The sequence below is a fragment of the Sipha flava genome, unplaced genomic scaffold, assembly GCF_003268045.1.
Source record: "Sipha flava isolate LNK unplaced genomic scaffold, YSA_version1 269_pilon_pilon, whole genome shotgun sequence".
Taxonomy (NCBI): domain Eukaryota; kingdom Metazoa; phylum Arthropoda; class Insecta; order Hemiptera; family Aphididae; genus Sipha; species Sipha flava.
This window is the reverse complement of record NW_020272933.1, coordinates 30726-54996: the sequence shown is the minus strand read 5'-3', so window position 1 is coordinate 54996 and position 24271 is coordinate 30726. Positions and strand designations below refer to the sequence as shown.

At 26.3% G+C, this 24271-nt stretch overlaps 3 protein-coding genes across 4 annotated transcripts; 2 read left to right on the top strand and 1 right to left on the bottom strand.

The window, feature by feature from the left end:
• The first annotated feature begins 3621 nt into the window (after window positions 1-3621).
• On the top strand, window positions 3622-9986 carry LOC112685195 (serine-threonine kinase receptor-associated protein). Its single transcript, XM_025557012.1, has 7 exons — window positions 3622-3912; window positions 3979-4118; window positions 7799-7946; window positions 9131-9258; window positions 9326-9438; window positions 9494-9630; window positions 9694-9986. The coding sequence occupies exons 1-7, from the start codon at window positions 3798-3800 to the stop codon at window positions 9888-9890; spliced, it is 978 nt and encodes a 325-aa protein (XP_025412797.1). The 5' UTR covers window positions 3622-3797; the 3' UTR covers window positions 9891-9986.
• A 402-nt stretch (window positions 9987-10388) lies between these two features.
• Window positions 10389-14865, bottom strand: LOC112685221 (tyrosine--tRNA ligase, mitochondrial). The gene is made up of 10 exons (XM_025557044.1): window positions 14702-14865; window positions 13579-13726; window positions 13338-13513; window positions 12977-13190; window positions 12832-12910; window positions 12455-12663; window positions 12316-12382; window positions 12056-12244; window positions 11867-11992; window positions 10389-10768 (listed from the first exon to the last, which is right to left on the bottom strand). The coding sequence occupies exons 1-10, from the start codon at window positions 14863-14865 to the stop codon at window positions 10731-10733; spliced, it is 1410 nt and encodes a 469-aa protein (XP_025412829.1). The 3' UTR covers window positions 10389-10730.
• Window positions 14866-18903: 4038 nt separating this feature from the next.
• LOC112685194 (protein ABHD13) lies at window positions 18904-20803 on the top strand. Of its 2 annotated transcripts, XM_025557011.1 has the most exons (7): window positions 18904-19147; window positions 19217-19388; window positions 19469-19688; window positions 19749-19980; window positions 20054-20247; window positions 20315-20475; window positions 20534-20803. In XM_025557011.1, the coding sequence occupies exons 3-7, from the start codon at window positions 19499-19501 to the stop codon at window positions 20801-20803; spliced, it is 1047 nt and encodes a 348-aa protein (XP_025412796.1). In that variant the 5' UTR covers window positions 18904-19147; window positions 19217-19388; window positions 19469-19498. The 2 variants fall into 2 exon arrangements, with proteins under 2 accessions (XP_025412796.1, XP_025412795.1); XM_025557010.1 differs by lacking the exon at window positions 18904-19147 and having other exon boundaries at window positions 19154-19688.
• The last annotated feature ends 3468 nt before the right edge of the window (window positions 20804-24271 follow it).

Sequence of the window (24271 nt, the reverse complement as noted above, 5' to 3'; positions counted from 1 at the left end):
ATTGTTTCAACATTAGCTCTAAACTATTTAAAAATTAGTTTAAAACACATATTTTATATTAAAAGCATGTTTTAAATAATGTTGACGAGGTTTCAATTTAATTTTTTAAAACGATTTTAAATATTTTGAATAAAATACTTTGTTTTAAACAAAATAACTCTGATTTTAATGCGTATCCTATAATATTTTATCATAGTATTTAAATATTATAAATTACTATTGATTTTATAATAAATTATATCAGTTATCTCAATTGTGTTATGTTTTTAAACATTATTTTTTACTCAAATATTATTAAAATATTTACGGACTATGGTTAAAAATGCTGAAAAGTAAAAAATCTTATATAAATTAATGACTGTAATTCAATTATGAAAAGAACAATAAAATAAAAATCAATTTTTTATTCGTACAATTAAAAATATAAATACAATTAATTTATATTCATGTTATGAATATAAATCAATTATATTTATATATATATTTACATATTATGTATTGTTAATAAACGAATTCCTGACCAAAATAGTAGATATTAACGGGCATCATTTAGAGTAAAATCAAAAAGTAGCGAACATCTCTTAATTCAATTTTAGTCTAATGAAGCTAGGGAGTAATTGGTGGATTTATAAGTCCTAACCTAGTTAACTTAAGTTAAAACATTAAATTAATAAAGAAGAAATTTCGAATAAAAAAAATAAAGATTTACCTAAATAAAAATGTAATATTAATAAGTAGATAAATAATTTAATATACATTTTTATTTATTTATCATAATTAAGTTTGTTAGGGCCGGATATGTAATGTAATAATACGTAGTTCCAGGAGCATATTTTAGGGGAGGGGGGATATATGTGAGATACACATATAAATTTTTTTTAATGTGGATCATTTTAAAACGAAATCAAATTATGCGTGGCTATGAATATTGAATTGAGATTTTTGTTAAGTCCATACTTAGTGAAAAATCAAATAAGACACAAGCGTAACTTTCAAAACACAGACAGATGTTAAAAAAAACTACACAAAATTCGATTCTAAGTGGATCCAGCATTAGATTAAAAAGAAAAAACCACAAATATTAAGGATTCACCCAATTTAAATATTACCAAAATTTGACTTTTAAATGTTGAGCCTGAATTAAAGAAAAAATTTGAGCCCCCCCCTAGAAGTATGTCTAAATACACCCCTGTGTGTTTCCATACACTAAAAAAATGTTTTATTGAAATTTTATTAGTTTTTATTTAAAGGATAATACGCCTTGTATTTAAATATTGAATATTTCTTATACAAAAAAATATTTATAATAATAATAATAATAAAAAAAAAAAAATAACAAAATAATAATAATAATAATAAGACTAACGCAACCCCACACGACACACAATAGAAAAATATACATACAAAATAACAATATGGCTCATGTAGCACACAACAAGAATATTAAATAAATAAGTATAAATTAAAAGCACGTATAATTGGTACTTTTGGCCCAACAGCAATAATAAATAATAAAATAAAACTCACAGTTGTCGGTGCATAGTCTAGCTTCAGCAACCTAGCCTAAATAATCAATAATCAAAAATAAAAATAAAACAATAATATATATATATATTTTTTTCAAAGGCTTTTACGAGCCATTTAGACTCTTGGCCGCCAAAACTACTTCCCTCCACCTCACTCCATCATATACCTGTTCCCAGTCCACTCCGATGTCTTCTAATAATTCTTTGACGTTGTCCTTCCATCTTTTCCTTGGTCTTCCCCTTGCCATATATGTCAATGCTCCTTTCAATATACTTCCATTGGCCCACCATACATGGCCTGCCCATTCTATTTTTGTCCCTCTGGTGAATTGGACCACATCTTCTCTTTTGTAAAGCTGATATATTTGGGCGTTCATTCTTATTTCTCATTTCTGTTCTATATTATTCAATACAGGTTCATAAATATTTCTAAGAACTTTTTTCTCAAATAACTTTAGGTTTTCATCATCACCTCTCATCGTTACTCATGTGGCACATGCATATGTCAATACAGGGCGGATGTAACTGATGTATAGATGTTGTTTTGTCTTCCTTGACAACAGCTTAGATTTAAAGAAGGTTTTCAGCACATAAAGGCATCGGTTAGCCGCGCCATATCTGATATTGATCTCTCCATGTATGTTGTTTTGGTTATTTAGGGTAGACCCAAGATATTTGAACTTTTGTACTTATTCAAAGGTGTTATTTCCCACGTGGAGGTTATTATAGTCACCCCCTCCTCGTCTTACCTTCATGTATTTAGTTTTTCCACTGTTGATTGTCAAGCCAATATTTTTTTCTATCTTTATCAGTTCTTCAACAGTATTCTGAATACCTTTTCGCGAGTTCCCAATAACCACTATATCGTCTGCATATGCTAGTAAGACATTTCCTTCGTCAAGGTTTAATGTCTCAGTTCGCAGTATCTTTCTAATTATTCTCTCCAGTGCCATATTGAAAAGTGCTGGTGACTTTGCATCCCCTTACTTCAATCCACTATTTATTATGAACGAAAATGATATCTCGTTGTTCACCTTGACTCAGCTGCTGATATTCGTGTTACACAGTTTTATCATGTTGATTAATTTAGTTGGTAAACCAAAGTATTTAAGAATTTTCCATAGTTTTTTTTCATTAATGCTATCATATGCTTGTTTGTAATCTACAAAAACCATATGTAGATCCTTCGCGAACTCGTAACTTTTTCCATAATTTGTCTTATGACAAATATGTGTTGATTTATTTTTCCTGAATCCGCTTTAATAATTACCTACTATCTCGTCTGTATAAATTTGCAATTTTTTGAGTATAATTAATGGTAATACCCTATACCCAGTGTTTAACAGTGTTATTCCTCTATAATTCTCTACTTTTTTTCGGTTACCTTTTTTGAAAATTGGGCATATTTGCTCAATTATAAAATAAAATGATGCAAAATAATATTCAAATCGCTTAGTTTCTATATATTATTCATTCATTACATGGGACACAAATTGATAACAACGCGCTCTAGTGGCGAAAATAGCCGAAATGATTTATAGGGCTTTTTTTTTTTTTTTAATTGATCCACCTTACATATCCACCAAGGTGGATATATACCCACCTTGATATCCCCTTAGTTCTACAATCAAAAATGTTATGATATAAGAAGATAAACAAAAATTGATACCCATGACCAAAATGACATATTATTGAATTTATTATCATATTATAATGATAAACTAATAATTTATATTCCTAATTATTTATATATTACATTTTTTAAATAAATCAATGTATTATATTAAAAAAAAATACAATCATGGAGGGTGAATGCCCCCTTCACCACCCCCTCAAATACACCCTTGAAAAGTCCCATCTAAGTATTGAGATTATGTTTTAAAATCGATATCTTTATCAAATATTAATATATATTTTATAAATTTAACCAACCATTTTATAAATCAATTTTACCTCTCTCTAAGCGCGGTCCATTCTTTTATATGTCTATACATTACGTTCACACTTTTTGAAGGTAGGGATCAGAAAATTTCGTATTACTTTCTTGGTCACACTGTTCTTTACAATCTTTTATCAACCTGTTTTTCGCATTTATTTACAACTTCAGTAACTCGTATGCGTACCGTCCGTGTAACGTGTTGCCATTCATGTATCCTTCAGTAAAGTTTTTTTTTTAATTTATTAAGTTCGTTCGACTTATCGAAAGTTCTATACTCATATACATCGGAAATTATTATTTTTTTATTTAAATTTCTATATTTTATGTGAATAATGTCGAGTTTTAAACAAACGCCATTAACCTGCAGTGGACACACCAGGCCTGTTGTACACTTGGATTTCAGCGACATCACCGACTATGGATATTTCTTAATGTCCGCGTGCAAAGGTTATTTAATGTATTTTAACTGTGTCAGTGTGTTTATTAATTTTTTTATTAATTTCGTTGATTCAGATGGAAAACCCATGTTGAGACAAGGAGATACTGGTGATTGGATTGGTACATTTGAAGGCCACAAAGGTGCCGTTTGGGGGGTAGCCTTGAACAAAGAAGCGACAGTAGCTGCAAGTGGTGCTGCAGATTTTGAAGCTAAGGTACGAATGCTGATTTTTTTATAATGAAATATAACTAGTGTCAGCCTTGAATTTAACTTCCTCATATGATTATTGTTTATTTGCTTCCTAGATCATTGTAGTACATGTATGTATGTTGACATTGTTCATTTTTTCTATAAAATAATGGTAATTCATTTTATAATTACAATAAAGAAACATTAATTCTTTGGATTCATAATAAATATATAATATCAATATTAATATACATACTTATAACAGTATATACAAATATGAAAAATATGATTGAATTACACTTGATAAATTATCTAACATTTAAAAATCAAATAATAGGTAATACATTTAATATTATATGGACAAATACCTACTTTTTTAAATGCTAATATAAATCTTTTTGAGAAATTATTGGAAAAATATAAATATTTTAAAGATTGTAATTTTTATTAATTGTACTCTTTATAGATGATAAAAAAATTATATCCATTTTAAGGTTTAATGATAAATTAACAAATTATAATTTTATCTTATTAAGAGATTGAATTACATTTGATTGATACTTAAACATAGGAAATTCAATGGAATACACTTGCTGCCCCTGGCTTAAAAAAAAAACTAAATTATAAAATTTAAAAATTTCAGATTGAGACTACTTTTATCAGATTTTCTAGTAGCCTGCACTACTTTATAGCCATAAAAAAACTAAAATAACTTTGTATTTTCATACAGTTTGAAAAAATATTCCTTTATATTTATTTTATTACCTATATCTTAAATAATTTAAGTATTGTTAGTATAAACACATTCCCTTATTAAAGTTCCTGACTGTACCTTGAGCTATTTAAATTTGATTTTTCTAACAATTTATATTTTCTATTTATGTGTTAACAGTATTTTCCAAATCTTAAATATTATTGAACAGTCTTTGATTATCTATAAATAACTTTCAATTTTTTTATAATATTCACAAAATTGTATAAGTATTTCATGTTTTCATTTATTATTATTATTAATTAATGAAAATATCAAACCATTGTGGGTTAAAATTATACTTAACTTGCTTTTAATTTTATAAAAGTTAAGATTAAAATTGAAAATGTTAAATTAATAATTATTTTTAATTTTTACTTAAGATATTTTTATTAATATATACTTCAAGATGTTTAATTAGTAAACACCTAATAACTATTACGTCAGTTATATCTTATTTCTAAATTTAAAATACATATTCATTAATGCCTTAAATGTTAGTCTTAATGTCTTAATATTTGTCTTAAATTTTAAATGATTATAAGTTAAATAAAGTAGTTACATTATATAAACTTAAACAAATCTTTATATTAATTTAAAATTGATATAATTAAATTGATTATGCTGTTATGAAATTTTGAATAAAAACAAACTTAATATTTTATTGTCACTGTAAAAGTATATTTATTCTTCCATTTTTTATTTTACTTCAAAATCATAATTTGAATTATAGTTATTTAAGAAGAGTTACATTTTATTGTCTGTTATAAAAATGACCATAGTTGTTTTTGACCATAATATTATAAATATTATTAATCAGCTCATGTAATCGATTTACATTCATCAAGGATAAATTCATGTAAAATGGGATATTATTTTGCTTATTCAAACAGCATAAAATTATTTTATGACTTAAATATTTTAAGAATTTCAAAATATATATTTAGTTCTTAATTAACGAATTACAAACCTTGATTTATATTTAAATTAAAAACTATTTTTTTATTCATATTATAAATAAAAATAACATTATTGTAAATAATTATATACAAAATATGTACAAATTAAATTTAAAAAAATAATACCTTTACTGTGGAAATTATTTGTCATTATTCAATTTAAATTTTAATAGTTAACTCTAAAACATAATCTAGATATTTGAGTAAATTTTTTAAAAATTAAATTTGAATTTTATACCTATAGGTAGTATTTAATAGTTTTTTTAAAAAATGTATTCTATTTATAACACATTCCTGCTTTTTGCACTAAACCATAAATAATGATTTTTCAATTCATTTTTTTTAAAGAAGTTTTAGTTCTAGTTTTTCATATCACATTTTTTTTCTCATTTTGTTTTGTCATATATTGGAATATAGTATATAATTATATTTTATATATTTTTATGTTCTATAATATTTTTTTTTAATTTTAATCATTACCATTGAATTATTGTATTAAGTTTTAATTATAAAATTGTGATTAACTATTATATATTTATTAATTAATCAAAACTATAGTTATTTCTCATGAGCAGAGCTCGGGATTTTATGCATTTGCATATTTATTTGGGAAGTATATAGAATAAATCTGATGCAATACAAATTTGTGTTATAGTGTTTGGAGTTGAAGTTTAAAAGTTTATTGTGCATCATTTTGCATATTTTGGATTTTTTTTCTTCAATTGCATATTTTTTAGATTTATTGATTTAAACTTGTATATTTTAAAATAATTTTGATAATTTACTCGTAAATCAATTTTTTTAGTTAATCAAAAATATTAATGTAAAATTTTCATTTTTGACACGTTTTAAAAATGTTATTTAGAAAATAAAACGCGCTGTTAAATTATTCATTCTATATCAGTTTTTATCTCTTATGAATTCGTCTGTAATAATGCCGACAAGGCAATACTCCATAGCGTTATTCCGCCTATTTTATTCGGGAACCCATTTTATTTTTAGCTCTGAAGACAATTTTATTTTTATTTATCTTTCGCAGTATTATTTTGTCTGCCAATACTCAGTAATCGACGAATCACGGACGATATGCAAGATTTGTTTTTTTTTTTAATTAAATTTGTATTAATACGTCTTTTTTAATTAAAAATAAATGCATATTTTTAAGATTTTAAGCACATAAAGTCCCGAGCCCTGATCATAAGTTATAACTTATAACTAATTATTGGTTTAAGAAAATATTTATGGTTGATTTAGAATATTAATAAACATGATGAAGCAGCGACATTTTTCCTTATAGATATAAATTTTGTTAAAACTGGTCAATCATGTAAATTAAAAAAAAAAAGATAACCAATATGGTATGTGTTTAAAAATTATTTGGAACCTATTGTAAATGTATTATGTGTATACATACATGATTCGTCTTATGTAATTTAATTGAACTTGGATATTTATGGCTTTATTCTTGGAGTTTGTTATTATGTATTAATATTTAAAATTATTGTTCGTTATTATATAGATAGCTAACTAAATAAGTTGTTCATGCATGTATAATTTATTTATTTATAATAATTATTGTGTACAATATATGATTGGAAAAATATCAACTATTTTCTTCCATTTATTTTTGTTAAGTATTTTTATTATTATTTAAATAATGTAAATCAACTGATCTTTTAGTTTTTAAAGTAGAGTTGAAATCTCAAAATAGTATGAAAATTATGAGCCTTATAGCCTTATATTTTTTAATTACTTATAATAATAATGAACAATATAAATTAAAAGTAACTGGTATTTCTCTTTATAAAGTTAACTTAATATTAAAATATGTATTTTTGAAAACAGTTAAATAATTATAATATATTTCATTTTTTTTATATGTTCATATGGCTAAAACAAAAAGAACTAAAAAAAAAAAAAAAAATAGATCCCAAAATATAATTGTATTCTTATTTTTTTTTTTCGTCTTGTATTTAATTTATTTATTAATTTTAGATTTGGGATGCTAAGACTGGTGGGGAAGTACAATCTTTTCAGCATAAACACATTGTAAAAAGCGTAAATTTTTCAAAAGACAGCATTTTCCTTGCAACTGGCTCCAATGAAAAATTACTCAGAATATTTGATCTCAACAAATCAAATGGTTTGTATTCCGTACAGAAAAATTTTAATTAATATTATTTATTGTAATGTTATGCATTATATATGGATGTAATATGAGTTATAAAAACAGTATTTATGTTTTCACCATACTGCTGTCCAATCTTATCAGGAACTGTTTTCATGCATTTATAAAAGCTATTATCTCTATATATATATGGTTTTATTCAAGGTCCACTACTACTAATATTTGCTACAGTATAGCTCACTACTCAAGCCAATAAACTTTACATGGTCGATCTGTCGATCTGTCACTGTCCTATTGACCTTGGATTATTTTATAGCGCTAGTAGAATTTATATCCCACCCCAATTTAAAGTAGAATAATATATTGAAAACAGTAAAAAAATATGTTGGGCTGTGAGGAAGAAAATTGAATTGCCTCTCTCTGCTCAGTTTTTTTTAACTAAAAGCATTTAATATTTTTCATAGTTTTTTTTTAACATTCTAAAAAATAAAATTTTCTAATAATAGTAACAAAATTAGTTTAAAAATTGTTAAGATTCTTATACAGTATAGTATTTTTCTTATACATATTAAATTTAAATACCTTCTATAATATATTATATTTGAAAGAAATGATTTAAATCTACTAATACTATACTTATCTACTATGGTTTAAAAGTAAAAATATTTTATTGAAAATTCTGTTGACTGTAAAATTTCAAATGAATACTTCCATCTACTGTTCAAAAAAATTTCTCTGCTAAATTTATTAAATAAATATAAAAAAAAATTTTTTATTGAAATTTTAACATCAAATTATTACATTTCATACAAATTTGTTATATTTTGTTAAAACACAATTTTAAGATAATTATTCTTATATTTCATATTTAAATAATATAGTAGAAATTGATTATAATGACTTTCAAGGAACAGAAATACTTTAACTAGTATGTGATAAAAAGTACTGAAAAATTCAAACCAATTAATTCTTCATTAAATTATTTGATTTAATAGAACATAAATAAAATGTATATCCAGATCTGAATTAAATTTGTTCAATAGAAAAAAATATGCAATTTCATATACATCTAAATTTTACTTATAATTTATTATTTTTTGTATTTATTCCCAAGATTATTTTTTAATAATTTTTCCTTCAATAAATATGTTTTTTTTTTCGACGAACTGAACTTTACTAATATATTTTTTCACTTATAGAAGCTGTTACAACATTCACCGGTCATTCATCTGGTATAAAACATGTTATGTTCTTTCAAAATGATAGAAGGATAATTTCATGTGCTGATGACAAGACCGTTAGAATTTGGGATCCTTTGTCTGGACAAGTGTGTTAATTAACTTTGTTTGCTTATATTTTTATTTTAAAATATGTGTTTATCATATTAACATTAGGAAATACACAAAATGGAGTTCAATGCCATACCGACCAGTTTAGAAGTATCTAGAGATGAATCAATTGTGACCATTGCACATGGAAACTGTGTTAGCTTTTGGAATGCTGATAGGTAATAATATTAACATTATTTATATTTTATTAAATAATTAACATATTCTGTTTAGTTTGTCAAAAGTAAATGAAGTTACTGTACCTACCCTTGTCAATACCGCTTCTTTGCATAGAGACAAGTCTATGTTTGTATGTGGAGGCGAAGATCTTAAAATGTATAAAATTGATTACAACACCGGAAAAGAAATTGGTAAGCATTAATAAATATTATCTAAATTTATTCATTTTACTCATTGATAAATATCTATTTCAGAATCTTTTAAAGGTCATTTCGGTCCTGTACACTGTGTTCGTTTCTCACCAGATGGTGAGTTATACGCTTCAGGATCTGAAGATGGTACTCTACGTTTGTGGCAAACAACCATTGGAAAGACATATGGCCTTTGGAAATGTGTTGATAAAGTTAGCTCTCCGCAAGATTTACTCCAACAAGAAATTACTGCCATTTAATGTATCAAAACATATATTTCATTCAAAGCTGTGTATGTTATTGAAAATGTAATTTTCATTTATTTAAACCTCTATAAAGAATGATTCTAATTGTTACCAGTAAAAAATTAATCATTCTAAAGTTCTCATATAATTGATGAATACCATTTTTAACTCAATAGTTATTATGATTTTCAGTACTTAAATTAAAAAATAAAATTGATCTAATTCAAAATATTTGGTAAGACATGATAAAAAAAATTTATCAATTGTGTACCCAAAATTGAAATATTTTATACATATTTAAAGATTTAATATCGCTCAAATTTTTTCATTATTAATAATATATGATAGAATTTGAAATGTTTTTTTTTTCAAAAAAACACATGACATTTATATTATATTACTAAGTATTTCAATGTCAATGATATTACGTAAAAAAATACTATTTTTAAAAAAAAAAGAGCTGAAAGAAAAATTGATTTCTTAACCATTTATTTTTACTGTAGGATACAAAATGTTTTATAATTATATTTATTTCCAAGTAAAATGTTTAAAATTTTAATTATTGTGAGATATTGTTATTAAATATTGCTTGGAATAAGACTGTTATAACTGTGTTCCATTTCAATGAATACAGTTTATGTCTGAATGCGGTTTAATTTATCTTCCAAGTAGCAGAAATTTTTCACAACTTGATTATTTTTTATTATTTATTAATATATTTATTTATGCCACAAGACTTAATATTATGAGAAAGGACTTTGAAATAAACTTTTTATGTTTTTCAAAAATGTATTTTTATTACCTAAATCATTGATTATATATTATTTTTTAATATAGCCAAGTACTATATATATCTTACATTATCCACTTGACAATCCAATAATTCCGTTTTCCTAAAATCAAAAAATGAATTATTATTTATTTAATAAACGTTATACATAATGACACTGACACAAAAAAAAATAGAGTGTCAACGAGTAACTGTAACTATTACTCAAATTAGAATAGGAAAATTTAATATTTTCAAAAAAATTAAAGAGCACCTCTACATAATAGCTGTTCGTTTTAACAAAAATTGTCTACTTTTTTAATAATAGTGTATACTGATATGATTGTTTTTTAAAAGTGTCAGGGTAAATACTGTTCGCTTTAAAAAAGTATAACTTTAGTGTGTATACACTATACAATATATTAACAAATGCATATGTCATTATGGGGGTTTTTGGTGTGGAATCAGTTATAACTATATTTCCCTAATAATTACCAGTTCCCACATCGTCTTGTCAATAGTATTTCACATTTCGTTAATTAAAAAAATGAAAGTATGCTGTAAAAATATGAAATATGCCATACCAATGATGAAACTTTACCATTATTGGTTATATAATATCTCTATAACTAGAACTTAGAACAAAACCTTTAGTAATACATTTTTCATATTATCTACAATCCACAACTGACTTCCACACTAGAAACATTTGGTTTAAAATGGTACACCACAAAGCATACACCCGACACTACACAATATTGTTAACACTGTTTTTAAATCAAACCATTATTAGAATCCATCCATAACCGTGAAACAAAGCTATTATATTATTTATGCAAAATATGGTATATATTAATTTTATTAATTAGAAATAAGATTTTATTAAACTAAAATAATTTAAATATCATTTATGAATGTAAGGAAATAGTAGAAGAGCATTGAAAACCAACTTTTCTAATTAATAATTGATTTAATATATAATTTTTTTAAATCAAAATTTGCTGTAAAGTGGGATTGAATAATATTTGTGTTAATAGAACATTTATAAATTAACAGAGAAAATAAGTATTATCAGTTAAGTTGATCATTAGCCGAGAAACAAATTACCACTAGGAAAAAATTAAACATAATTTATTTAAAAAAATTTTTTTACATCTAGTTAATATTATTAATTATTATATAAAATTAAATATTTTAACTAATAATAAACAATATTACTAACCAACTCTTACTAAAGAAATTTTGTTGGGCAAAATGTGTATAGACAATGTTACAATTTCACTTATATTGGTTATTCTCTGATGGTTAATATAAAATCCACCAGCTGTAATTATTCTACATGCATCTTCTGTAAAAACAAATTATGGATCATAATTAAATTTATATTAAATTAACATAAAATATTAATTACTTTCAGTCAAAAAACATTTTGCTTTCATTGCCATTTGTAGTACAGTAATACCAGGTTCAAGCATAAGTTCAACTGTAGTTGCCCCATTAAATATTTTGAAAATATCATTAATTTTTAACGTACTAAGAGTTTCAATACTATTATCATACAATGCTGATGTGGCTACTATTGCTTCTTGAAGACCAGTTTCTATATACAGTAGATTACTTAATTACACATTATGTTAGTATTAATATGTCTCTGAATAAATATTATAATACCTCCATGAACCAATGTTGTAACATTACGAGCCAATGTTTTATGTGGAATTCGTTTATCAGGATTAGCCTGAAAAAATTTCAAATACAAGTTAGTTTTCATAAAATATAAATAAATATACAATATTTTTATAGTATTCACTTTGTGTTTACTCATTAGCTCTTTTATTTCAGGTAATGAAAGAAATGTAAACATTTTCAACAATTTCTCTACATCAGCATCTGCAGTACGTATCAAAAACTGATATAATTCAAATGGTGAAGTTCTATCAGAGTTTAACCATACAGCATTTTGGGCTGATTTCCCATACTTATCGCCAGAGTCTGTAGTTATTAAAGGAACTGTTAGACCTGAAATAATTATCAATGAATTATAAAAGAACCCAAATAATAAAAAAAATTTCATATTTCATAATGTTTCCACAGAATAAATGTCACCTAACACTACCAAATACTACAGATTAGATATGCATATTCTATAAAGTTAATTAATTATTCAACCATGGAAATATAGTATACCATAAACTCTAGTATTTTCTAGTCGACTAATTAGTTCTTGACCAGACATGATGTTTCCCATTTGATCATTTCCTCCTATCTTAAACAAATAACTGCAATTTAATGTGCATTTCAATCTCATTAAATTTTACATTACTAAACTTACTTGGAATAAACATTTGTATTTTTTAAATAAATGCAGCCAATCATATGCTTGGAAAGCCTGATAAGTGAATTCTGTAAAACTCATGCCACTACCAGATAAACGAGTTTTAACACTCTCCCTGGATAACATAGTACCCATCCTGAATTGTCGACCAATGTTATTCATGAAGTCAATAACACCAATTCCTTCATACCATTCCATATTATTCACTATACTATAAAAAAATACATTTAATAAATGTTTCTGTATGGTATTGTGGATGCAAAATAATAAGAGTTATATCTACAAAAATTATAAAATTTGTATTGCACAAATTTAATTGAAAAAAGCAAAGGTTAAAAAAGTACCTCAAAAAGCTCACATTGGTTCAGGTAGAAGATCTTTTGATTTCCAAAAGTACTGAGCATGATTGTCAAATACAGCTTGTAAACTACTAGTAATACCTTTCACATTGTATGACAATATATGTGAAGATTGTTTATCTCTATCCTTAGATTTTCCGCTTGGATCACCTATTTGAGCTGTAGCACCTCCAATCTATAAATTCAAATGTAACATTAAAATCTATTGAAAAAAAAAAGCATTAGTTAACTGATAATTACCAATGCAATAACTTTATGGTTGGCACGTTGCCAATGCAATAAATTCATGATAACGAGTAAATTTCCAATATGTAAGCTGTCTGCTGTTGGGTCAAATCCAGCATAAACGCATTGGTTTTTCTTGGTCAGTAAATTTATTATTTCATTGCTAAAAATGACAGAGGTTACTAAGAAGTCATAGAAAAAAAATCAAACATCAGTATTCAACAAACAATGTGCAAATGTATTAACTGTGATAATAATAATTCATATTCAGAGGTATTAAATAATATTTAGTCTCATGTCTACTGTTGTTTTTTCAACGATTCAAAGAATATTGGAATTGGGGATAGAAAATCATGACCAATTGTTAATTCGTCAGTAGCAATTTTGTTGGCTTTATATCAATTTCGCCAAAAATAGCATATAAAGAAAGAAAAATTATGAGATGGAAAAAAGGTATACATTTATTGCGCCACTATAAAACAGGTATAAATTATAGGTATATATCTATTGCACCGATCGATATTCGAGTTAATACATTTTGCGATCACCTCATTGATATATATATATATATATATATATATATATTGATGAAAATGCAACTTTACCCCTGTATCTTTGGTTATCGTGTAATATATCAGGCGAAAGAACAACAAATGCATGTGAGGCATATCACTCAACGTTTGGGAAATATTATTATAAACCCCTTCCAAATATTTTTGTTTTTTATGAAGTTTTAAAATTAATGTAACGTAACAATCATAATATATGTTCTCTTAGTTATCACAAATAGACCAAACTCTACATTTATAACAAAAAAATAATTATTAAAATAAACTAATTTTAATATTAGACCCAAGAACTTTTCAAAATATGTAGGATTATTATAATATATATAATATACTATTAGTGTAAATGCCAAATATGTAGAATGATTAGTTTGATTTTAATTTTAATTTTTGTTTTTAGGCATTATGATTTTTACTTGTACTGTATAGTTGTTATACCTTTTAAATATACTCTTTTTATATCGGCGCAATAGATGTATACTATACAGGTAATGTCCCAAATTCGGCACAATTGACAAATACCGATTTTGTTCTGTAACTAATCTGATTGAAAAAAGCTTGTCACTTGATACCTAGAGTTCTCGGGAAACATGTTTTGTAGCATTTGCCGTTCGTATAATTTCAAGACGTTCCTATTTGCGAAAAACCGACGGTGGTCTCTGAAAGCATTGCAGGTGCGACCACCAGCCGCGACGGGAAACAGCAGCGATTTGGACAGTAACAGGCAGCGGCACATTTTATAAGCGATCCGGTTGAGACACGACACGAAAAACGTGCACTAGAAACACCAGGGGACCAAAAATATATACTAAAAGCTGTTTTATATTAAACCGAGCAAGGGACCGACTACGGTTCGAAATCACAAACTATTGTCGGCACATTGAGTGATAGCGGACTACATAATGATGGATCGTTCATGAAAGAATCGTTCTTTTGGAACGAGTCCAGAGGGGGAACGAATCGAAATGATTCAACTTATCGTTTCTTTTAGATGCAATAGCTCCAAAACCAAATCGTTCCATATCCGTAATTCGTATCACTTGCACCATTACGAATCCAATAAGGAGCGAATCGAAACGATTGCACCTACTCGGTTCTTTTGTTGCAATGTTCCTACCAACCAATAGTTTTACATTTGTATTTTTTACGATGTGAGTACTATCACAGAATAAAACTAATAACTAACAAATGCATGTTCATAAAAATATCACGAAGGTACAAATTTTACTATTCACCATAAATGAAGAAAAATACCTCAAATTTAATTAATGTATTTAAACAAACTGGTGAAAAAAATCCTTGTAATATTCTCTAAACAAAGGCGCCGCGAGGGGGGGTGCAAGGAAATGCAATTGCACCACCCTGGCTTCTCAAAAAAAAAAAAAAAAATTAATGGTACCTATTGAAAATGTTATATCTTGTATATGTAATCTATTATAATATTTATTTTACATAATTATCTATTAAAAATTATAATACTTATTTTACATAATAATTATTGTTTATCTATTTTAAATTATAATATTTATTTTTTAAATAATAACTGTAAACGCCTAGGTTTTTTTCAATATAAAGGACATGCCAGTTATCACTAATATATTCAATTTATAAATCGGTCACTTTTATCACATGCGATAAGCTTACCAGTTGTCGATCATTATCGGATTTTCTAATCGTAGCCAATACCCCTTATTACTTTGTATACGACAAATAAATAAAAATAATTTTGTATTGACATAAAATTTGAAAAATATTTCTACGTATTTCTACTAAAATAAATTAAACATTGTTTAAAAATCAGCGTATATTATGCACGATGCACCTCCCTGTTAAAATTCTTGGCTGCGCCCTTGTCTCTAAACATACAAATTTAATAAATATTAATATAATATACAAAATACAAAATACAAAATATAGATATTAATAATATATTATGTATATTTTTATTAAATATTTTAAAAATTGTTCAAAATTGTAAAAGTTTTTATAATACTTAGTTATAAATAACAAATCCTGTTATTATAAAAAAGTAGGTAACTTAAAAGAGAGAATTATCATTTATCCTTTAATGCAGGAACGCAGGATATCTGATATGTAGTAAATATGTGTATTGATTTCAGAATGTGAAACTGTAAAAACTAGCGTACTTTGTTTTTCAAAATCTTCATCAATAATTAACTTCATTATTCTTGGTTTTACAAAATAATATAAAATATTAAACATTAATTTGGATAAAAATGTTTATATTATAATATAATATACCTTAATATACGTATCTTATAAGTTATTAATAGTGTTTTCTATAAATAATTAATAATTGCGGTTGATAAGCCATACACAACCTTATACTTTATATTGTTTAATATTATGAAATTAAATTTTCTATACATTTATTCTATTTCTCTTAATAGTAAACTAGTTTTAAATAATTCTATATAGTTTATCCTATAGAAATAAATACAAATATACGTAAAAAGTAAAAAAAAAGTTATTTTAAATAAGTATATTATAATATAATATAATATGTATATATATATATATATATAAGTATATTATCATAAGTTCTTATGGTTTCTAGCTTATAAATGTAATATACCAATAACACATTCATCTTAGATTCCTTAAATGACTCGTCTTAATCTTGAATACATAGTCGGATCCCTAGAACAACGCAGAACCATATTTGATTTATATTTAATTTATAAATTACTAAGTTATCAGATTGATTGTTTTGATTTTTATAAATACTTTATATAGACTAATTTTCCAAATTAGAGAACTAGGTAACACAAGATTAAATAACGTATTTTATTAACTAAAAAACCTAACTACAAATTATACTTACCAACAATTCAAAATTATTAGGTACCTATAGTGTAAATAAGACGCATAGCCAGAGGGGGTGTTATAGGTGTAGTAACACCCCCCCCCCACTGCCATGGTATACTTGATGTGTTTTATCATGATAAAGATGCATCATAAGCCGTGATTTACACTTATTTATCAAAATGAAATATATATTACGATAACAATAATGTAAAGCACTATAGCCAGGACCCGCCATTAATTAGTAATTACTAAGCTTAGGGACTTATAGCTCTAAAAAATACACAAATATGCATGCAAATATGTATCTAAAATCATTAAAATATGCATTAAAAAAAAATACCACATAGTAAACAAGATAATACGTGTCCATCGGATGTAAATGTATATTTAAACTCCGAAACAAAACTTTGTAGTCGGTTACCCGTAGACTGTTGTACTTTCGGCATTACACAATAATAAATATTTCCTACTGTTCATCGACTTTTAAAAATATTGATTACTTTACCAGTAACTATTGTAAGCAGTGAAAGATCTTTTTCCTCTTTACAGCATTTAAAAACATATTTGAGGAACACAACCGGTGAAAATTGGTTGAACGGCTTAGCAGTTATGAATATTTATCAGGATTCAGTCGTAACCACCGACGAAATAATAGATATTCTAGCTTTAAATAGTAAACGCATTAAGTTAATTTAATTAAAAATATTTTTCCTTTTTGTATTAATTATAATAATATATATGTGAACAATTTAAATATACGTAAAGTAATCAATTTCGTGTGTATAATTTTGTCAATTTTGAATATCACCTCCCCCCCCATTAGAAATTTCTAGCTACGCGCCTGGTGTAAATATCTATAAAATTTATCCCTTTTTGTTCTACTACTTTTATTTTTATAAAAATCATATCTCTGTAAATTTAGTTTAACAAATTAATTATATATCTTTTTATCATATTTTATATTGTTTCATATAAATTCTATTTTCACCTGTTGTTGGTTATATACTTATATGTTACTATGTTAGATATATAATCATAATTATTTTTAAGTAAATATACATGACGACATGACGCATGTACAGTGACGTATTTTCAATTTTTTTTGGGGATTTATACATTAACAGTTTATACATAATTAATATAAACTATATATTATAGTGTAATAGTTACGTTCTTGTGCAGTTTTTGGAGGAAGTTGAATTAAATATATAATGTAGTAATCGTATAGTCTAATGTAATTTTATATATATGTACCTATATATTGTATTTAGCATTATATATTATAAAGTATTGTTATAAAATAAATTCCAATTGTCTCGATTTTTTGGCGAAACTCCTCTATCACTTCATCAACAGTAATTTCAACTTCCTTGTGAATGTTTAACATAGCCAATTCTGCAAATATGTAAGAATTTTTGTTAAATTTTTATTTTTTGGAGAGGTTCTGGGGGGGTTTAGTACTCCTGGACCCCCCCTCCCCCCCGTAAATACGCCACTGCGCATGTAATTGGATCCAAACACGTTACATTTTCAGGCAAATAAACAAATATTACACTATTTATCTGTCTCGAATTAACTCATAGTAAATAAAAATATTAAGGGCTAATATTTTTCTCAATGGGTTTTCAATACATCAGTCGGTAGCTGTTGAACTCACGTAATACTTTTTAAAATTCTAAGAGGCGCCAAAAAACAAAAAACATAATTAATTTTGAAAATAATTAATTCTTTTTTTGGTGACTTTTTGTCGATTTAAGTAAAATTAGATTATCGTATCAATATGGATGTTAGATTGGTAGTGATGTAAAATAGTTTTTTATAGGATTATGGGGATGGTGTTTTATCCAATGGTTTTTTTCGTCGTTATCGTGTGGCTTTTCGAAGTGTTATCATAAAAAGTACCGAAAGGAACGAGTCATTTGGAATCGTTCCTTTTGTGGACCTGGAACGAAAGGAACGATTTACTAAATGGAACGACATTTCCCACAACAAATGGCTAGGCATGGCGGATAACTTATTATCTACACAAACTAGCCGCCAGTTCTATGATAACGTGTGTGGATGGAAGTTATATACGCATGGGTGAATAAATCCGTATCGTTTCATACATTCTGCACTGGGATGTTTCACCGTAAACACGGATATTTATAAATAAATAACAATACTCTGCTGATAGCCGGAAAGAACAGGTTTTTATTTCTATGTTACTTGTGCTCTTCTTATTATCAGTCTGTTAAAGTTATAATTTTTCCGAATAGATTGTTCATCGGTTAAGACACTGAGGGTTTTATGAAACGTGTGTAAGAGTTCCAGACGTTAAATTTAAAAATCAATGAAAGATGAAACAGAAAACGAAAAGGAAAAAAAGCGGTAATTAATTGCCGCTCTGTCACTGAAGAGAACTGTTCTGTCTTACTTCTCTGCGACTAGGTAAAATGAAAAACGAACATGGACCGAACGATCCCACACAGACATTAACTGTTGTGTGTGTTTTAAAATTATTTAATCAGATCATTCGTCGAATTCCTTTTACGATCGAAATGGAAAGATTACAAACTTGGCTGGTCCGCAAGGACAAATTATGTCTGCCACTGTGGAGAACAATGTCGACAAAATGTTACATGATATTCAGTGCTCTTAGCGCCGGAGCTACGGTCATCACATTTTTTTTGATATACTGGTTTTGCGGTGGCTTAGTGGCACTATCATTTCTTCTGTTGAGTATTATTGGTGAGTAAATGCTTTTCTATCCTCCTACAGTTGTATTAATTATTTTTCAAATTTCATTAGGGTTTGTATATCATTCGGAAGATTACTTATTATATTACCCAGACCTACCCGATCATTCACGAATATTTGTACCACAACCATCATTGTATGGCTTACCATACGAAAATATATTTATCAAAAGTTTAGATGGCACTCGGTTACACTTGTTTTTGATAAAACAACCCGGTGATATTTCTAAGATAGTACCCACGATTTTATTCCTGCACGGAAATGCAGGAAACATAGGCCACAGGTTGGATATTGTCTTCTAATTGTTTTTATAAATTATTTTAATAATTGTCTGTGGTATTAATATTTCCATGTAGATTATCAAATGTAGTAGGCTTCTATAATGAATTGAGATGCAATATAGTAATGCTCGAGTATCGTGGATATGGATTATCGCAAGGTTCACCATCTGAAAATGGTTTTTATATGGATGCAAGTGCAGCAATGGATTTTATATTAACTCGAAATGACTTAAATCTTGGCAGGATTATAGTATTTGGTCGCTCATTAGGTAATAATGTATTATTTAAACACAATTTTTGTAAAAAAAAAATTTAACAATGAACATTATTTTATAGGTGGTGCAGTGGCTATTGATTTAGCAGCTCGTATAGAATACTCACAAAAAATTTGGTGTGTAATAGTAGAGAATACATTTACAAGTATACCAGATATGGCAACAGTACTTATGTCTTTTGAACTTTTTAAATACGTCCCTTTATTCTTGTATAAAAATAAGGTATTTGAATGGGAATAGAATTATTTATAATTTTAATTCAATACTTTCTTTTCTTTAGTATATGTCCAACTGGAAGATGGGCAAAATGCAGATACCAATATTATTTGTTTCGGGCGAAGAGGATACCTTAGTTCCTCCAGCAATGATGACAAATTTGTTTGATGCATATTGTGGCCCTTTAAAACAAATTGTAAGGTTTAGAAGAGGATCACATAACACCACATGGAACTGTCCTGGTTATTACAAAAAGATTAGGCGGTTTTTAAAGATTACAGCAAAACATAGGCCTAACGCAGAAGATCTCCATTGTATCATAAAAATTGTTTGATAATGATTGTATTAGTTCCTAAACATGATTAAATACAATGTGTAGTTAGTGCAAACAAGTAAAAGTTTGGAACAAAATTTAAAGATAATTTTTTCCGTTTTTTTTTTTACATATATGCACATAATTTTAGATTTGATTGTGTTATTGTTGTACATGATCTAAAATATGTTTTTAATATATATATAATACTCATTTGTATTGTGAGTTTTTAACTTTAACTTATTTATCATATTTAATTAATAAATTGTAAACCTAATATTAATATAATTACTAGTCTAAAATTTTGCATCACACCAAGAAGTAACTTTTGCCTTCAATGTTTTGTTTTGTCAATACTCATGTTATTATTTAATAAATTTAATAATTTTTTATGTTCAATAAAAAGTATTATATTAATACATCTAATTAGTTTGATTAATTTAAGTTAATATTATTTTTTGAAGTAGTTATTACCTTTGTTATGGCCGGATCGGTTAAACTTGATAGAGTCTGTCGACACTATGTAACGTTTGTAAGTTCGCACTTCGATTAAAGTAAAGGATAAAAAAAATGGTTAAGACTCGTGAACAAATTACTTTTATGAGTTTATTTATTGACCGTTCATGTACTTGGTTATCATACAACTGGTTATGCGGATGGCAAAAGGCGTCCAGTCAATCCCAAAAATGCTTACTTGCATTACTCCCCACATAAAGGACTAATGCCTACGCGTACATATTATTTATACATTTATAATAATAGTAATAATAATAATAATAATAATAATATATATATATTTATATATATATACTAAATACTATTCGCTTACAACACCTTGATAAAATATAATCAAAAAGTAATTTTTTAATATTACAAAATATTGAATGAATAGTATAATTAATGGTTATTTAATGATAAGCTATTTTTTTTCAGTTTTGAGCTAAAGTAAAAATGTAATAATTGTTTTTTAGTCAACTTTTTTGGCTACATTTTTATTAACCAACAAAAGCATTTAAAATACTTCAATAAATTGAAAATTTGATCCATGGAGTGCTTGTAAGAGGTAATTATATTAAATATATTATCTAATTTCTGATTCAAGTACTTGTAGTTTTATTACAAGCTCATAAAACTACCATTTAAAGTGATCAATTTGTGTTTCAAGTTTGTATACTAGATAAGATATTCAATATATAATATACATACCATATCAGGTGCGTACACAAAAAAATATTTTGGGAGGGGTTTTAAGTTGTACATTTTTATAATAATATAATCTATATACCAATTTTACTATATAAAAACATATTTAATCATTTTCCTGAATTTCGGAAGGGGTCTGAACCCCTAAAACCCCTTATGTACGCGTCTGTACCATATATATACCATATACATATATCATACCAATATATGCTTATAAATGTTTAAAAGATGTTATTTTTCATCCAATTGTTTCAATTTAATAATTAAAAGTATTTCACTCTTCTTGAAGATTAAAGAACAATTAAACGACCTAATACGTGTCGTAAGTGTCATTGTTTTATTGGTTTTTTGTCTTACGCCATGTTAATAGTGATAATATAACTATTAAACATAAAATTATGGATTTAAATAATTAATGCATAGTACCTTTTCATTTAATTACGTCGTATAATCATTTGTATTATTATATTATACCATTACAATCAAATGCCCACAACAGCTCTAGAACAAATTAAACGTTCATGATTGGTAAACAACCCCGCAAAAAAAAAAATCCACCAAAAACCTTCATAAAATGTGTATGAAGTATACCTATAAAAGTTGGTCTATTTGCATTTAAATTGTATTTGCAATTTTTTTGTTAGAAAATATTAGGAAATAAACTAGGGTGGCCATTCGTCCCGGATTTCCCGGGACATTACCGGTTTAGGAACCCATGTCCCGGCGTCCCGAACAAAGTTCTCGGGACATCGATTTTTACCGAATTTGGACTTTTGCATAGTAATGTCCTAATTTAGGTCCTAAAATATGTAAAATCCTACATTTCTGAAGAAAATACACAGCACTGATAAATATAAAGTCTCCTTGGACGACAAAAATAAAGAAAAATAATAAATCAGTAAATTTTACCTAGATTAGTATATTTATCTCAACGACTGGAAATTGTATTATTATTTTTATTAGAATTTTGAGTGTTAATTAAATAAAGATGGCCTATCTAATTGATTAATTTGAATATTATTTATACCTAAAAGTTATATACAAATACCTATGTAATTATATACTTACTAGATAATTACCTATTTTTTATGAATTTTGGTGTCCCGGATTTCTAAAAATTAAATCTGGCCACCCTAGAATAAACCCAGTGACCAACCAAAACATTATGAAACATGTCAATATAATATATAAATAAATATACAATTAGTTTATGTATAGAAATAAATAAAAGTTTAAAACTAAAAGCTTGAATTTTTGCCACTATTAGTATTAAATTTAGGTATATAGAACAAATCTAAATTTCATGTGTTTCTACCTAGTATTCTGAAATCAATTAAACTTAAAATATCTGGACAGATTATGAAACCATTTAAAATATCATAAATGAACATTATATCTATTAAATCGCTCCTTATTTGAAAAGAATAATTATTTAAAGAATCTTGAATCAAATGGAAAGAGTTTCTTGAAATTTGACAGTGAATTAAGTAAGCAATTTTTTTTAAAAATTTAAATTGAATATTATTTAGGGTCAACTTTTCGTCTTTGTGTATTATTTTAACTTGCTATTTTAAAATTTTTAAAGATAGACAGTAGTAGTATATATTTGTATGTTCTGGTTCTATTTTTTACAGGGAGATTCAAAATATTTGATCGACAGTCCCACGGTAAACTTTTTTTAGTTACCGTGCTCACGATTTTTTCAAAAAACCTATATGTATGTTCTGGCTCCATTTTTACAAAGAGATTCAAAATATTTTTAAGTTTATATAATATGGTGAAAAATCGTAAAAAAGGTAATGGTTTATATTTAAACAATCCTATTGGCAAAGACTTAATAGTTAAAAAAAAACTATCAAAAACTAATGTTACCGAACAGACCTCTTATCTGTGAAGATATTATAAATTACATTAAAAAGTTGAAAATCAATCATTTTCGTGGTGTCTTTTCACGAGAAAACTTACCTGAAAAACCATATAATATTGAATGTGTTATAATAAACTTGGATTCGTCTTCAGGCAGTGGTACTCACTGGGTTAGTTATTACCGATTTGAAGATAAAATTATATATTTTGACCCGTTTGGTAATCTTCCACCTCCAATTGAAGTTCAAAAATATTTTAAAGGTGACAACATCATATACAGTTATTCAAATTTTCAAAAACACAATACTTATATTTGCAATCATCTATGTCTTATACATATGAGACGTTGTAGATATTGAATATGGTGTTATTATTTAAGAATATAAAGCAGTTACAATCGATTAAACCGATCAGTCATTC

Excerpts from the sequence above, each read along its gene's own strand:
- LOC112685221 (XM_025557044.1), bottom strand. The coding sequence starts at position 14,865 with ATGTGCCGCTGCCTGTTACTGTCCAAATCGCTGCTGTTTCCCGTCGCG. Across the intron at positions 13,514-13,578 it reads ACCATAAAGTTATTGCATTG|ATTGGAGGTGCTACAGCTCA; the intron begins GTAATTATCAGT and ends TTGAATTTATAG. Across the intron at positions 13,191-13,337 it reads GATCTTCTACCTGAACCAAT|TATAGTGAATAATATGGAAT; the intron begins GTGAGCTTTTTG and ends ATTTTTTTATAG.
- LOC112685194 (XM_025557010.1), top strand. The coding sequence starts at position 19,394 with ATGAAAAACGAACATGGACCGAACGATCCCACACAGACATTAACTGTT. Across the intron at positions 19,689-19,748 it reads TCTTCTGTTGAGTATTATTG|GGTTTGTATATCATTCGGAA; the intron begins GTGAGTAAATGC and ends AAATTTCATTAG. Across the intron at positions 20,476-20,533 it reads TATTCTTGTATAAAAATAAG|TATATGTCCAACTGGAAGAT; the intron begins GTATTTGAATGG and ends TCTTTTCTTTAG.
- LOC112685195 (XM_025557012.1), top strand. The coding sequence starts at position 3,798 with ATGTCGAGTTTTAAACAAACGCCATTAACCTGCAGTGGACACACCAGG. Across the intron at positions 3,913-3,978 it reads CTTAATGTCCGCGTGCAAAG|ATGGAAAACCCATGTTGAGA; the intron begins GTTATTTAATGT and ends TCGTTGATTCAG. Across the intron at positions 9,439-9,493 it reads AGCTTTTGGAATGCTGATAG|TTTGTCAAAAGTAAATGAAG; the intron begins GTAATAATATTA and ends TATTCTGTTTAG.